General features: G+C 47.7%; 1 protein-coding gene and 3 long non-coding RNA genes across 6 annotated transcripts in view; 2 read left to right on the forward strand and 2 right to left on the reverse strand.

Annotated features, from left to right (window-relative positions):
- Nucleotides 1–5,563: 5,563 nt before the first annotated feature.
- Nucleotides 5,564–16,750, forward strand: part of LOC118381910 (probable glutamate--tRNA ligase, mitochondrial) — a gene marked incomplete at its 3' end in the record, with an annotated part of 30,681 nt that continues 19,494 nt past the window's right edge. Inside the window, 2 exon segments of the mRNA XM_052501858.1 lie at nt 5,564–6,160; nt 13,944–14,099. Of these exon segments, the coding sequence (XP_052357818.1) occupies nt 5,872–6,160; nt 13,944–14,099 (445 nt within the window).
- LOC127918560 (uncharacterized) lies at nt 6,406–6,889 on the reverse strand. The gene is made up of 3 exons (XR_008100395.1): nt 6,866–6,889; nt 6,596–6,811; nt 6,406–6,541 (listed from the first exon to the last, which is right to left on the reverse strand). It is a non-coding gene; the product is annotated as an uncharacterized LOC127918560 (long non-coding RNA).
- LOC127918559 (uncharacterized) lies at nt 7,252–9,236 on the reverse strand. Of its 2 annotated transcripts, none has more exons than XR_008100393.1 (3): nt 9,101–9,236; nt 8,533–8,605; nt 7,252–7,374 (listed from the first exon to the last, which is right to left on the reverse strand). It is a non-coding gene; the product is annotated as an uncharacterized LOC127918559 (long non-coding RNA). The 2 variants fall into 2 exon arrangements; XR_008100392.1 differs by lacking the exon at nt 7,252–7,374 and adding an exon at nt 7,974–8,088.
- LOC127918557 (uncharacterized) lies at nt 8,496–13,932 on the forward strand. 2 transcript variants are annotated; one of them, XR_008100388.1, is made up of 4 exons: nt 8,496–8,611; nt 10,914–10,979; nt 12,297–12,426; nt 13,814–13,918. It is a non-coding gene; the product is annotated as an uncharacterized LOC127918557 (long non-coding RNA). The 2 variants fall into 2 exon arrangements; XR_008100389.1 differs by lacking the exon at nt 12,297–12,426 and having other exon boundaries at nt 13,814–13,932.

Raw genomic sequence — 16,750 nt, forward strand, 5'->3', positions numbered from 1 at the left:
CAGTAACACACTGATCCATGGTTAAACTGACAACGCCCTGCGGCTGTTGTATCCAGACACCTGAAACCCCCTAGTTTTATATATCGTTTTATGTGCTATAAAGTGTGTGAGTTCCTGGGTGAGTGTGTGTGTTCCTGGGTGAGTGTGTGTGTTCCTGGGTGAGTGTGTGTGTTCCTGGGTGAGTGTGTGTGTTCCTGGGTGAGTGTGTGTGTTCCTGGATGAGTGTGTATGTTATTGGGTGAGTGTGTGTGTTCCTGGGTGAGTGTGTATGTTATTGGGTGAGTGTGTGTGTTCCTGGGTGAGTGTGTGTGTTATTGGGTGAGTGTGTGTGTTCCTGGGTGAGTGTGTGTGTTCCTGGGTGAGTGTGTATGTTATTGGGTGAGTGTGTGTGTTCCTGGGTGAGTGTGTGTGTTCCTGGGTGAGTGTGTATGTTATTGGGTGAGTGTGTGTGTTCCTGGGTGAGTGTGTGTGTTCCTGGGTGAGTGTGTGTGTTCCTGGGTGAGTTCCTGGGTGAGTGTGTATGTTATTGGGTGAGTGTGTGTGTTCCTGGGTGAGTGTGTGTGTTCCTGGGTGAGTGTGTATGTTATTGGGTGAGTGTGTATGTTATTGGGTGAGTGTGTGTGTTCCTGGGTGAGTGTGTGTGTTCCTGGGTGAGTGTGTGTGTTCCTGGGTGAGTGTGTATGTTATTGGGTGAGTGTGTATGTTCCTGGGTGAGTGTGTGTGTTCCTGGGTGAGTGTGTATGTTATTGGGTGAGTGTGTATGTTCCTGGGTGAGTGTGTGTGTTCCTGGGTGAGTGTGTATGTTATTGGGTGAGTGTGTATGTTATTGGGTGAGTGTGTGTGTTCCTGGGTGAGTGTGTATGTTATTGGGTGAGTGTGTGTGTTCCTGGGTGAGTGTGTGTGTTCCTGGGTGAGTGTGTGTGTTCCTGGGTGAGTGTGTGTGTTATTGGTGATGATCATAAATGTTATTGATTAAATCGGTGTTTGTGGTGATGATGGTAAATGTTATTGATTAAATCAGTGTTTGTGGTGATGATGGTAAATGTTATATCAGTGTTTGTGGTGATGATGGTAAATGTTATTGATTAAATCAGTGTTTGTGGTGATGATGGTAAATGTTATATCAGTGTTTGTGGTGATGATGGTAAATGTGATATCAGTGTTTGTGGTGATGATGGTAAATGGTATTGGTGATATCAGTGTTTGTGGTGATGATGGTAAATGATATTGGTGATATCAGTGTTTGTGGTGATGATGGTAAATGGTATTGGTGATATCAGTGTTTGTGGTGATGATGGTAAATGTTATATCAGTGTTTGTGGTGATGATGGTAAATGTTATATCAGTGTTTGTGGTGATGATGGTAAATGTGATATCAGTGTTTGTGGTGATGATGGTAAATGTTATATCAGTGTTTGTGGTGATGATGGTAAATGGTATTGTTGATATCAGTGTTTGTGGTGATGATGGTAAATGGTATTGGTGATGATGGTAAATGGTATTGGTGATATCAGTGTTTGTGGTGATGATGGTAAATGGTATTGGTGATATCAGTGTTTGTGGTGATGATGGTAAATGGTATTGGTGATATCAGTGTTTGTGGTGATGATGGTAAATGGTATTGGTGATATCAGTGTTTGTGGTGATGATGGTAAATGGTATTGTTGATATCAGTGTTTGTGGTGATGATGGTAAATGGTATTGGTGATATCAGTGTTTGTGGTGATGATGGTAAATGGTATTGTTGATATCAGTGTTTGTGGTGATGATGGTAAATGGTATTGGTGATATCAGTGTTTGTGGTGATGATGGTAAATGGTATTGGTGATATCAGTGTTTGTGGTGATGATGGTAAATGGTATTGGTGATATCAGTGTTATTGGTGATGATGGTAAATGTTATTGATTAAATCAGTGTTTGTGGTGATGATGGTAAATGTTATATAAGTGTTTGTGGTGATGATGGTAAATGGTATATAAGTGTTTGTGGTGATGATGGTAAATGGTATATAAGTGTTTGTGGTGATGATGGTAAATGGTATTGTTGATATCAATGTTTGTGGTGATGATAGTAAATGGTATTGTTGATATCAGTGTTTGTGGTGATGATGGTAAATGTTATATAAGTGTTTGTGGTGATGATGGTAAATGGTATATAAGTGTTTGTGGTGATGATGGTAAATGGTATATAAGTGTTTGTGGTGATGATGGTAAATGGTATTGTTGATATCAATGTTTGTGGTGATGATAGTAAATGGTATTGTTGATATCAGTGTTATTGGTGATGATGGTAAATGGTATTGGTGATATCAGTGTTTGTGGTGATGATGGTAAATGGTATTGGTGATATCAGTGTTTGTGGTGATGATGGTAAATGGTATTGGTGATATCAGTGTTATTGGTGATGATGGTAAATGGTATTGGTGATATCAGTGTTTGTGGTGATGATGGTAAATGGTATTGGTGATATCAGTGTTTGTGGTGATGATGGTAAATGGTATTGGTGATATCAGTGTTTGTGGTGATGATGGTAAATGGTATTGGTGATATCAGTGTTTGTGGTGATAATGGTATTGGTGATATCAGTGTTTGTGGTGATGATGGTAAATGGTATTGGTGATATCATGATGATAAAGATCAACAAAACCAATAGAGATGTCCCAGGGAGATCAAGGTGGATCTGGATGGGAAAATTCCTCTCATACTTCCTCTATGCTTCAAATGATGAATCAAGACAAACCAGTTCAAGTTGATTGTGTGGTAATATAATACCAGTCTTTCCTCTATAGGCGTAGATGTATAGATGTCTGCTCACTACCATTGCACTTGTTTACACTGAGCTGCACTGGGGTCAGAGAGTCGTCATGGTTACATCAAGACACTGAGCTGCACTGGGGTCAGAGAGTCGTCATGGTTACATCAAGACACTGAGCTGCACTGGGAGCAGAGAGTCGTCATGGTTACATCAAGACACTGAGCTGCACTAGGGTCAGAGAGTCGTCATGGTTACATCAAGACACTGAGCTGCACTGGGAGCAGAGAGTCGTCATGGTTACATCAAGACACTGAGCTGCACTAGGGTCAGAGAGTCGTCATGGTTACATCAAGACACTGAGCTGCACTGGGAGCAGAGAGTCGTCATGGTTACATCAAGACACTGAGCTGCACTGGGAGCAGAGAGTCGTCATGGTTACATCAAGACACTGAGCTGCACTGGGAGCAGAGAGTCGTCATGGTTACATCAAGACACTGAGCTGCACTGGGAGCAGAGAGTCGTCATGGTTACATCAAGACACTGAGCTGCACTGGGAGCAGAGAGTCGTCATGGTTACATCAAGACACTGAGCTGCACTGGGAGCAGAGAGTCGTCATGGTTACATCAAGACACTGAGCTGCACTAGGGTCAGAGAGTCGTCATGGTTACATCAAGACACTGAGCTGCACTGGGAGCCAGCGGGAGATATAGGTCTGAAAACGTACCTCAACGCGGGGATGGGATGTGCCACTTGTACTCCAAATTTTACCTGTCCACACTGCGCCCATCGAGAAGATTGAAGTACTGCTAGTTTTCCCCTTTTCGTCCTCCTGCTCGCTAGTTGCCGCCACAGCAGCCATTTTGGAATGATATAACGTCAACGAAGGCTGCTGTGGTTCCTGCTAGCTAGTTGCCGCCACAGCAGCCATTTTGGAATGATAACGTCAACGAAGGCTGCTGTGGTTCCTGCTAGCTAGTTGCCGCCACAGCAGCCATTTTGGAATGATAACGTCAACGAAGGCTGCTGTGGTTCCTGCTAGCTAGTTGCCGCCACAGCAGCCATTTTGGAATGATATCGTCAACGAAGGCTGCTGTGGTTCCTGCTAGCTAGTTGCCGCCACAGCAGCCATTTTGGAATGATAACGTCAACGAAGGCTGCTGTGGTTCCTGCTAGCTAGTTGCCGCCACAGCAGCCATTTTGGAATGATATAACGTCAACGAAGGCTGCTGTGGTTCCTGCTAGCTAGTTGCCGCCACAGCAGCCATTTTGGAATGATAACGTCAACGAAGGCTGCTGTGGTTCCTGCTAGCTAGTTGCCGCCACAGCAGCCATTTTGGAATGATAACGTCAACGAAGGCTGCTGTGGTTCCTGCTAGCTAGTTGCCGCCACAGCAGCCATTTTGGAATGATATCGTCAACGAAGGCTGCTGTGGTTCCTGCTAGCTAGTTGCCGCCACAGCAGCCATTTTGGAATGATAACGTCAACGAAGGCTGCTGTGGTTCCTGCTAGCTAGTTGCCGCCACAGCAGCCATTTTGGAATGATATCGTCAACGAAGGCTGCTGTGGTTCCTGCTAGCTAGTTGCCGCCACAGCAGCCATTTTGGAATGATATCGTCAACGAAGGCTGCTGTGGTTCCTGCTAGCTAGCATGAGCACAACAAGAGCAGTTTTCTGGGAAAACTGGCAGTATTTCAATCTTCTAGATGGAGCAGTGTTGATAAAGGTACAATGTGGAATACAGTGGAATATCCCACCCTGCATTGAGGTTTGTTTTCTGCCCCATATCTAGCGCAGGCGCCACAGTGTCAGTGCAGCGCAGTGTAAACAAGTGTGAAGGTTGGGCCGGTGTCTTCTGGCAAGGTGAATAGTGAATATACACCCATTGGAGACAGCAACACTGCCTCTGCATGGCTTCCCTCTGTCTCCTGGCAAGGAATGTTACAGATGAGTGAATTTTCTAGGAAACCGGTGGAGGTGCTGCGTCATACCTGCAACCAATCAGAGCACACAAAAACATGTATTCAAACGGACCCAATAGAAAAGCATACATTTCACATGACTACCTTAGTTACTCTTAATTAATAAAGGTTCCTTCAGCCTGTTTACAACAGTCGTCAATCAACTATGTTACAATTATAATTGTTCACACCCACAGCGAACCTCTCGGGGTAAGATGTTCTAGTGATGGGAAACCGGGGCTTTCTGACGCCACCGGGGCTTTCTGAAGCCATCGGGGCTTTCTGAAGCCACCGGGGCTTTCTGACGCCATCGGGGCTTTCTGAAGCCATCGGGGCTTTCACCAAATTGTGCCTTATGATTGTTCATTACACTGAGCTTTAACACAATCCACATTAGTGACATCTGCTGGTCATCAATGAAAAGTAGTGTTTGATGTTTATGTACGTGTTTTTCCCCACACTATTCATCACATCTCCCACAACGCAGAGGTCAGTCGCGAGTCTTCGTAGGCAACGACAATCAGTTACCACATTGCAGGTTCGCACTTTCCATCCTGTTTCCCTTTTTTTGCGGTCAAAAACTGAATCGAGGCCATTATCTAAGATGCTTTAGACATACGCTTGTACTATAGTCAATAAAGCGAACTGTTTAAACAACAATGTGCAGAAAGTGTGGCGTCATAAAACGATTTTCTAAATAATATTAATTCGTTCCGGATTCGGATTCTGATTCTGATTCGGATTCTGATTCGGATTCTGATTCGGCCACTCTTTGTGTTCTGGGAATCAATAGTTCCATCATTAAGGTTTTCACACTGCGCTTCTTTTTTTTTTTTTCATCGATGGGCGGACTTTTATTTTGAACAGAGCAAACCAGGAAGTGGTGTGATGACGTCACGTGATTGGCATGTGTCGAGAACCGGGGGGGGTACAGTTTTAACGGTCAACTTCAGACACGATTAAATCAACAACGCGAATCGATCCTAAACAGCAAACATCGGTAGAAGGAATTTGTAAGAGCAATTTTCCCCCTCTCACAAAGACGCTCCTCTCCATGTGGTGCTAAACGTTTCCGCGTTCAATAGCTGGCTGTCTGTAGCGAGTGGAACACATGGATCACTTTGTTTTGTAACTTCGGTAGTTAGCTCATTATTATCATGCTCCTGTCATCGTTTATACATTTCAGCACACCATCCAGAAGCCTTCCAATAAAAACGTGTACGCGGTGTTGCCAATACAGTACAGGAAGGAGCGTCCGTATAGTCGACACCCCAGTGTTGTTGAAGAACGCGTTGACGTTCAACCGCAGTGGTGGACACGGCGGAAAGCAACAATACATTGGGTTGAAGAGCTCGCAGAAGAGATGCTTTTCATCTGAATGTGACGAGGTTGGTCATCAGCATGGACATGGTGATGTGAGAGTGAGGTTCGCTCCGAGTCCAACAGGTATAATAATGCAGCGAATTTGTTTGGGGGGTGTAGACTGATTGGGATTTGAACCCAGGAAAGGCTGTTGATGGCTAAACAATCGGATGAATAATCAGGTGTGTTACTGCTGGGTTAAAGCCTGCACAGTGCATATAGCTCTACAACCCTTGGGTTGGTTTTGAGCCGTGGCTAAAAGGACTACAGGGATTAGGGACGCAGATATAACCTGTACCTGCTATAACACTACTGTGACAGTGATGCCACCTAGCGGGACTGTTACAGTGATGCCACCTAGCGGGACTGTTACAGTGATGCCACCTAGCGGGACTGTGACAGTGATGCCACCTAGCGGGACTGTTACAGTGATGCCACCTAGCGGGACTGTGACAGTGATGCCACCTAGCGGGACTGTTACAGTGATGCCACCTAGCGGGACTGTTACAGTGATGCCACCTAGCGGGACTGTGACAGTGATGCCACCTAGCGGGACTGTGACAGTGATGCCACCTAGCGGGACTGTGACAGTGATGCCACCTAGCGGGACTGTTACAGTGATGCCACCTAGCGGGACTGTGACAGTGATGCCACCTAGCGGGACTGTTACAGTGATGCCACCTAGCGGGACTGTGACAGTGATGCCACCTAGCGGGACTGTGACAGTGATGCCACCTAGCGGGACTGTGACAGTGATGCCACCTAGCGGGACTGTCACAGTGATGCCACCTAGCGGGACTGTTACAGTGATGCCACCTAGCGGGACTGTCACAGTGATGCCACACTGCAATTAACCTCTAGGTTTCCTACACCTGGGGGGGCTGCGTACAGCTCTCTACAACTATAATTAACCCGTGTCTCTCTAGGTTTCCTACACCTGGGGGGGCTGCGTACAGCTCTCTACAACTATAATTAACCCGTGTCTCTCTAGGTTTCCTACACCTGGGGGGCTGCGTACAGCTCTCTACAACTATAATTAACCCGTGTCTCTCTAGGTTTCCTACACCTGGGGGGCTGCGTACAGCTCTCTACAACTATAATTAACCCGTGTCTCTCTAGGTTTCCTACACCTGGGGGGCTGCGTACAGCTCTCTACAACTATAATTAACCCGTGTCTCTCTAGGTTTCCTACACCTGGGGGGCTGCGTACAGCTCTCTACAACTATAATTAACCCGTGTCTCTCTAGGTTTCCTACACCTGGGGGGGCTGCGTACAGCTCTCTACAACTATAATTAACCTGTGTCTCTCTAGGTTTCCTACACCTGGGGGGGCTGCGTACAGCTCTCTACAACTATAATTAACCTCTAGGTTTCCTACACCTGGGGGGGCTGCGTACAGCTCTCTTCAACTATAATTAACCTCTAGGTTTCCTACACCTGGGGGACTGCGTACAGCTCTCTACAACTATAATTAACCTCTAGGTTTCCTACACCTGGGGGGCTGCATACAGCTCTATACAACTATAATTAACCTCTAGGTTTCCTACACCTGGGGGGCTGCATACAGCTCTATACAACTATAATTAACCTCAGGTTTCCTACACCTGGGGGCTGCGTACAGCTGTCTACAACTATAATTAACCTCTAGGTTTCCTACACCTGGGGGGCTGCATACAGCTCTCTACAACTATAATTAACCCGTGTCTCTCTAGGTTTCCTACACCTGGGGGCTGCGTACAGCTCTCTACAACTATAATTAACCCGTGTCTCTCTAGGTTTCCTACACCTGGGGGGGCTGCGTACAGCTCTCTACAACTATAATTAACCCGTGTCTCTCTAGGTTTCCTACACCTGGGGGGCTGCGTACAGCTCTCTACAACTATAATTAACCTCTAGGTTTCCTACACCTGGGGGGGCTGCGTACAGCTCTCTACAACTATAATTAACCCGTGTCTCTCTAGGTTTCCTACACCTGGGGGGGCTGCGTACAGCTCTCTACAACTATAATTAACCTCTAGGTTTCCTACACCTGGGGGGGCTGCGTACAGCTCTCTACAACTATAATTAACCTGTGTCTCTCTAGGTTTCCTACACCTGGGGGGCTGCGTACAGCTCTCTACAACTATAATTAACCCGTGTCTCTCTAGGTTTCCTACACCTGGGGGGCTGCGTACAGCTCTCTACAACTATAATTAACCCGTGTCTCTCTAGGTTTCCTACACCTGGGGGGGCTGCGTACAGCTCTCTACAACTATAATTAACCCGTGTCTCTCTAGGTTTCCTACACCTGGGGGGGCTGCGTACAGCTCTCTACAACTATAATTAACCCGTGTCTCTCTAGGTTTCCTACACCTGGGGGGACTGCGTACAGCTCTCTACAACTATAATTAACCCGTGTCTCTCTAGGTTTCCTACACCTGGGGGGCTGCGTACAGCTCTCTACAACTATAATTAACCCGTGTCTCTCTAGGTTTCCTACACCTGGGGGGACTGCGTACAGCTCTCTACAACTATAATTAACCCGTGTCTCTCTAGGTTTCCTACACCTGGGGGGCTGCGTACAGCTCTCTACAACTATAATTAACCTGTGTCTCTCTAGGTTTCCTACACCTGGGGGCTGCGTACAGCTCTCTACAACTATAATTAACCTGTGTCTCTCTAGGTTTCCTACACCTGGGGGGCTGCGTACAGCTCTCTACAACTATAATTAACCTGTGTCTCTCTAGGTTTCCTACACCTGGGGGGCTGCGTACAGCTCTCTACAACTATAATTAACCTCTAGGTTTCCTACACCTGGGGGACTGCGTACAGCTCTCTACAACTATAATTAACCTGTGTCTCTCTAGGTTTCCTACACCTGGGGGGCTGCGTACAGCTCTCTACAACTATAATTAACCTGTGTCTCGCTAGGTTTCCTACACCTGGGGGGCTGCGTACAGCTCTCTACAACTATAATTAACCTGTGTCTCTCTAGGTTCCCTACACCTGGGGGGCTGCGTACAGCTCTCTACAACTATAATTAACCTCTAGGTTTCCTACACCTGGGGGGGCTGCGTACAGCTCTCTACAACTATAATTAACCCGTGTCTCTCTAGGTTTCCTACACCTGGGGGGGCTGCGTACAGCTCTCTACAACTATAATTAACCCGTGTCTCTCTAGGTTTCCTACACCTGGGGGCTGCGTACAGCTCTCTACAACTATAATTAACCCGTGTCTCTCTAGGTTTCCTACACCTGGGGGGGCTGCGTACAGCTCTCTACAACTATAATTAACCTCTAGGTTTCCTACACCTGGGGGGGCTGCGTACAGCTCTCTACAACTATAATTAACCTCTAGGTTTCCTACACCTGGGGGGGCTGCGTACAGCTCTCTACAACTATAATTAACCTCTAGGTTTCCTACACCTGGGGGGGCTGCGTACAGCTCTCTACAACTATAATTAACCTCTAGGTTTCCTACACCTGGGGGGGCTGCGTACAGCTCTCTACAACTATAATTAACCCGTGTCTCTCTAGGTTTCCTACACCTGGGGGGGCTGCGTACAGCTCTCTACAACTATAATTAACCTCTAGGTTTCCTACACCTGGGGTGGACGTACAGCTCTCTACAACTATAATTAACCCGTGTCTCTCTAGGTTTCCTACACCTGGGGGGGCTGCGTACAGCTCTCTACAACTATAATTAACCCGTGTCTCTCTAGGTTTCCTACACCTGGGGGACTGCGTACAGCTCTCTACAACTATAATTAACCTGTGTCTCTCTAGGTTTCCTACACCTGGGGGGCTGCGTACAGCTCTCTACAACTATAATTAACCTGTGTCTCTCTAGGTTCCCTACACCTGGGGGGCTGCGTACAGCTCTCTACAACTATAATTAACCTCTAGGTTTCCTACACCTGGGGGGCTGCGTACAGCTCTCTCTACAACTATAATTAACCTGTGTCTCTCTAGGTTTCCTACACCTGGGGGGCTGCGTACAGCTCTCTACAACTATAATTAACCTGTGTCTCTCTAGGTTTCCTACACCTGGGGGGCTGCGACAGCTCTATACAACTATAATTAACCCGTGTCTCTCTAGGTTTCCTACACCTGGGGGGCTGCGTACAGCTCTCTACAACTATAATTAACCTCTAGGTTTCCTACACCTGGGGGGCTGCGTACAGCTCTCTACAACTATAATTAACCTGTGTCTCTCTAGGTTTCCTACACCTGGGGGGCTGCGTACAGCTCTCTACAACTATAATTAACCTGTGTCTCTCTAGGTTTCCTACACCTGGGGGGCTGCGTACAGCTCTCTACAACTATAATTAACCTGTGTCTCTCTAGGTTTCCTACACCTGGGGGGCTGCGTACAGCTCTCTACAACTATAATTAACCTGTGTCTCTCTAGGTTTCCTACACCTGGGGGGCTGCGTACAGCTCTCTACAACTATAATTAACCTGTGTCTCTCTAGGTTTCCTACACCTGGGGGGCTGCGTACAGCTCTATACAACTATAATTAACCCGTGTCTCTCTAGGTTTCCTACACCTGGGGGGCTGCGTACAGCTCTATACAACTATAATTAACCCGTGTCTCTCTAGGTTTCCTACACCTGGGGGGCTGCGTACAGCTCTATACAACTATAATTAACCCGTGTCTCTCTAGGTTCCCTACACCTGGGGGGCTGCGTACAGCTCTCTACAACTATAATTAACCTGTGTCTCTCTAGGTTTCCTACACCTGGGGGGCTGCGACAGCTCTCTACAACTATAATTAACCCGTGTCTCTCTAGGTTTCCTACACCTGGGGGGCTGCGTACAGCTCTCTACAACTATAATTAACCCGTGTCTCTCTAGGTTTCCTACACCTGGGGGGGACTGCGTACAGCTCTCTACAACTATAATTAACCCGTGTCTCTCTAGGTTTCCTACACCTGGGGGGCCTGCGTACAGCTCTCTACAACTATAATTAACCAGTGTCTCTCTAGGTTTCCTACACCTGGGGGGGCTGCGTACAGCTCTCTACAACTATAATTAACCTGTGTCTCTCTAGGTTCCCTACACCTGGGGGGCTGCGTACAGCTCTCTACAACTATAATTAACCTGTGTCTCTCTAGGTTTCCTACACCTGGGGGGCTGCGTACAGCTCTCTACAACTATAATTAACCTCTAGGTTTCCTACACCTGGGGGGCTGCGTACAGCTCTATACAACTATAATTAACCTGTGTCTCTCTAGGTTCCCTACACCTGGGGGGCTGCGTACAGCTCTCTACAACTATAATTAACCTGTGTCTCTCTAGGTTTCCTACACCTGGGGAGGCTGCGTACAGCTCTCTACAACTATAATTAACCTCTAGGTTTCCTACACCTGGGGGGCTGCGTACAGCTCTCTACAACTATAATTAACCCGTGTCTCTCTAGGTTTCCTACACCTGGGGGGGCTGCGTACAGCTCTCTACAACTATAATTAACCCGTGTCTCTCTAGGTTTCCTACACCTGGGGGGCTGCGTACAGCTCTCTACAACTATAATTAACCAGTGTCTCTCTAGGTTTCCTACACCTGGGGGCTGCGTACACAGCTCTCTACAACTATAATTAACCTGTGTCTCTCTAGGTTCCCTACACCTGGGGGGCTGCGTACAGCTCTCTACAACTATAATTAACCTGTGTCTCTCTAGGTTTCCTACACCTGGGGGGCTGCGTACAGCTCTCTACAACTATAATTAACCTCTAGGTTTCCTACACCTGGGGGGCTGCGTACAGCTCTATACAACTATAATTAACCCGTGTCTCTCTAGGTTTCCTACACCTGGGGGGCTGCGTACAACTCTCTACAACTATAATTAACCCGTGTCTCTCTAGGTTTCCTACACCTGGGGGGCTGCGTACAGCTCTCTACAACTATAATTAACCTGTGTCTCTCTAGGTTCCCTACACCTGGGGGGCTGCGTACAGCTCTCTACAACTATAATTAACCTCTAGGTTTCCTACACCTGGGGGGGCTGCGTACAGCTCTCTACAACTATAATTAACCTGTGTCTCTCTAGGTTTCCTACACCTGGGGGGCTGCGTACAGCTCTCTACAACTATAATTAACCTGTGTCTCTGCAGGTTTCCTACACCTGGGGGGCTGCGTACAGCTCTCTACAACTATAATTAACCCGTGTCTCTCTAGGTTTCCTACACCTGGGGGGCTGCGTACACTCTATACAACTATAATTAACCCGTGTCTCTCTAGGTTTCCTACACCTGGGGGGGCTGCGTACAGCTCTCTACAACTATAATTAACCCGTGTCTCTCTAGGTTTCCTACACCTGGGGGGGCTGCGTACAGCTCTCTACAACTATAATTAACCCGTGTCTCTCTAGGTTTCCTACACCTGGGGGGGCTGCGTACAGCTCTCTACAACTATAATTAACCCGTGTCTCTCTAGGTTTCCTACACCTGGGGGGGCTGCGTACAGCTCTCTACAACTATAATTAACCTGTGTCTCTCTAGGTTTCCTACACCTGGGGGGGCTGCGTACAGCTCTCTACAACTATAATTAACCCGTGTCTCTCTAGGTTTCCTACACCTGGGGGGGCTGCGTACAGCTCTCTACAACTATAATTAACCTCTAGGTTTCCTACACCTGGGGGGGCTGCGTACAGCTCTCTACAACTATAATTAACCCGTGTCTCTCTAGGTTTCCTACACCTGGGGGGGCTGCGTACAGCTCTCTACAACTATAATTAACCCGTGTCTCTCTAGGTTTCCTACACCTGGGGGGGCTGCGTACAGCTCTCTACAACTATAATTAACCTCTAGGTTTCCTACACCTGGGGGGCTGCGTACAGCTCTCTACAACTATAATTAACCCGTGTCTCTCTAGGTTTCCTACACCTGGGGGGGCTGCGTACAGCTCTCTACAACTATAATTAACCCGTGTCTCTCTAGGTTTCCTACACCTGGGGGGGCTGCGTACAGCTCTCTACAACTATAATTAACCCGTGTCTCTCTAGGTTTCCTACACCTGGGGGGGCTGCGTACAGCTCTCTACAACTATAATTAACCTGTGTCTCTCTAGGTTCCCTACACCTGGGGGCTGCGTACAGCTCTACAACTATAATTAACCTCTAGGTTTCCTACACCTGGGGGGCTGCGTACAGCTCTCTACAACTATAATTAACCTGTGTCTCTCTAGGTTTCCTACACCTGGGGGGCTGCGTACAGCTCTCTACAACTATAATTAACCTGTGTCTCTCTAGGTTTCCTACACCTGGGGGGCTGCGTACAGCTCTATACAACTATAATTAACCCGTGTCTCTCTAGGTTTCCTACACCTGGGGGCTGCGTACAGCTCTCTACAACTATAATTAACCCGTGTCTCTCTAGGTTTCCTACACCTGGGGGGCTGCTGCAGAGCTCTCTACAACTATAATTAACCCGTGTCTCTCTAGGTTTCCTACACCTGGGGGGCTGCGTACAGCTCTCTACAACTATAATTAACCCGTGTCTCTCTAGGTTTCCTACACCTGGGGGGCTGCGTACAGCTCTCTACAACTATAATTAACCAGTGTCTCTCTAGGTTTCCTACACCTGGGGGCTGCGTACAGCTCTCTACAACTATAATTAACCTGTGTCTCTCTAGGTTCCCTACACACACACACCTGCGTACAGCTCTCTACAACTATAATTAACCTGTGTCTCTAGGTTTCCTACACCTGGGGGCTGCGTACAGCTCTCTACAACTATAATTAACCCGTGTCTCTCTAGGTTTCCTACACCTGGGGGGACTGCGTACAGCTCTCTACAACTATAATTAACCCGTGTCTCTCTAGGTTTCCTACACCTGGGGGGGCTGCGTACAGCTCTCTACAACTATAATTAACCCGTGTCTCTCTAGGTTTCCTACACCTGGGGGGGCTGCGTACAGCTCTCTACAACTATATCTACGCTAAGAAGTATGGAGGAAGCTTCATCTTACGTATGGAAGATACAGACCAGAGCAGACTGGTGCAGGGAGCTGCAGAGTCTATAGAGGATATGTTGGAGTGGGCTGGTAGGACAGACTTAATAACACACACACCTACACACCACACACACCTACACACACACCTAAACACAGACCAGAGCAGACTGGTGCAGGGAGCTGCAGAGTCTATAGAGGATATGTTGGAGTGGGCTGGTAGGACAGACTTAATAACACACACACCTACACACACACACACCTACACACACACCTAAACACAGACCAGAGCAGACTGGTGCAGGGAGCTGCAGAGTCTATAGAGGATATGTTGGAGTGGGCTGGTAGGACAGACTTAATAACACACACACCTACACACACACACACCTACACACACACACACACACACCTAAACACAGACCAGAGCAGACTGGTGCAGGGAGCTGCAGAGTCTATAGAGGATATGTTGGAGTGGGCTGGTAGGACAGACTTAATAACACACACACCTACACACACACACACCTACACACACACACACCTAAACACAGACCAGAGCAGACTGGTGCAGGGAGCTGCAGAGTCTATAGAGGATATGTTGGAGTGGGCTGGTAGGACAGACTTAATAACACACACACCTACACACAACACACACCTACACACACACACACACCTACACACAGACCAGAGCAGACTGGTGCAGGGAGCTGCAGAGTCTATAGAGGATATGTTGGAGTGGGCTGGTAGGACAGACTAATAATAACACACACCTACACCAACACACACCTACACACACACACACCTACACACAGACCAGAGCAGACTGGTGCAGGGAGCTGCAGAGTCTATAGAGGATATGTTGGAGTGGGCTGGTAGGACAGACTTAATAACACACACACCTACACACACAACACACCTACACACACACACACACCTACACACACACCACACCTACACACACACACACCTAAACACAGACCAGAGCAGACTGGTGCAGGGAGCTGCAGAGTCTAGAGGATATGTTGGAGTGGGCTGGTAGGACAGACTTAATACACACACTACACACACACACACACACCTACACACACCTACACACACCTACACACACACACCTACACACACCACACACACACACACCTAAACACAGACCAGAGCAGACTGGTGCAGGGAGCTGCAGAGTCTATAGAGGATATGTTGGAGTGGGCTGGTAGGACAGACTTAATAACACACACACCTACACACCACCTACACACACACACACACACACACACACACCTAAACACAGACCAGAGCAGACTGGTGCAGGGAGCTGCAGAGTCTATAGAGGATATGTTGGAGTGGGCTGGTAGGACAGACTTAATAACACACACACCACACACACCTACACACACCCACACACACCTACACACACACACCTAAACACAGACCAGAGCAGACTGGTGCAGGGAGCTGCAGAGTCTATAGAGGATATGTTGGAGTGGGCTGGTAGGACAGACTTAATAACACACACACCTACACACACACACACACACCTAAACACAGACCAGAGCAGACTGGTGCAGGGAGCTGCAGAGTCTATAGAGGATATGTTGGAGTGGGCTGGTAGGACAGACTTAATAACACACACACCTACACACACACACACACACCTACACACACACACACACCTAAACACAGACCAGAGCAGACTGGTGCAGGGAGCTGCAGAGTCTATAGAGGATATGTTGGAGTGGGCTGGTAGGACAGACTTAATAACACACACACCTACACACACCTACACACACACACACCTACACACACACCTAAACACAGACCAGAGCAGACTGGTGCAGGGAGCTGCAGAGTCTATAGAGGATATGTTGGAGTGGGCTGGTAGGACAGACTTAATAACACACACACCTACACACACCTACACACACACACACCTAAACACAGACCAGAGCAGACTGGTGCAGGGAGCTGCAGAGTCTATAGAGGATATGTTGGAGTGGGCTGGTAGGACAGACTTAATACACACACACCTACACACCAACACACACCTACACACACCTACACACACACACACCTACACACACACACACACACACCACACACCTAAACACAGACCAGAGCAGACTGGTGCAGGGAGCTGCAGAGTCTATAGAGGATATGTTGGAGTGGGCTGGTAGGACAGACTTAATAACACACACACCTACACACACCTACACACACACACACCTACACACACACACACCTAAACACAGACCAGAGCAGACTGGTGCAGGGAGCTGCAGAGTCTATAGAGGATATGTTGGAGTGGGCTGGTAGGACAGACTTAATAACACACACACCTACACACACCCACACACACCTACACACACACACACCACACACACCTAAACACAGACCAGAGCAGACTGGTGCAGGGAGCTGCAGAGTCTATAGAGGATATGTTGGAGTGGGCTGGTAGGACAGACTTAATAACACACACACCTACACACACACACACACACACACACACCTACCTACACACACCTAAACACAGACCAGAGCAGACTGGTGCAGGGAGCTGCAGAGTCTATAGAGGATATGTTGGAGTGGGCTGGTAGGACAGACTTAATAACACACACACCTACACACACACACACACACCTACACACACCTACACACCTACACAACACCTACACACCACACACCTACACACACACACACACACCTACACACACACACACTACACACACACCTAACACACACACACACACACACAC

Source organism: Oncorhynchus keta, unplaced genomic scaffold, assembly GCF_023373465.1.
Source record: "Oncorhynchus keta strain PuntledgeMale-10-30-2019 unplaced genomic scaffold, Oket_V2 Un_contig_14519_pilon_pilon, whole genome shotgun sequence".
NCBI lineage: Eukaryota > Metazoa > Chordata > Actinopteri > Salmoniformes > Salmonidae > Oncorhynchus > Oncorhynchus keta.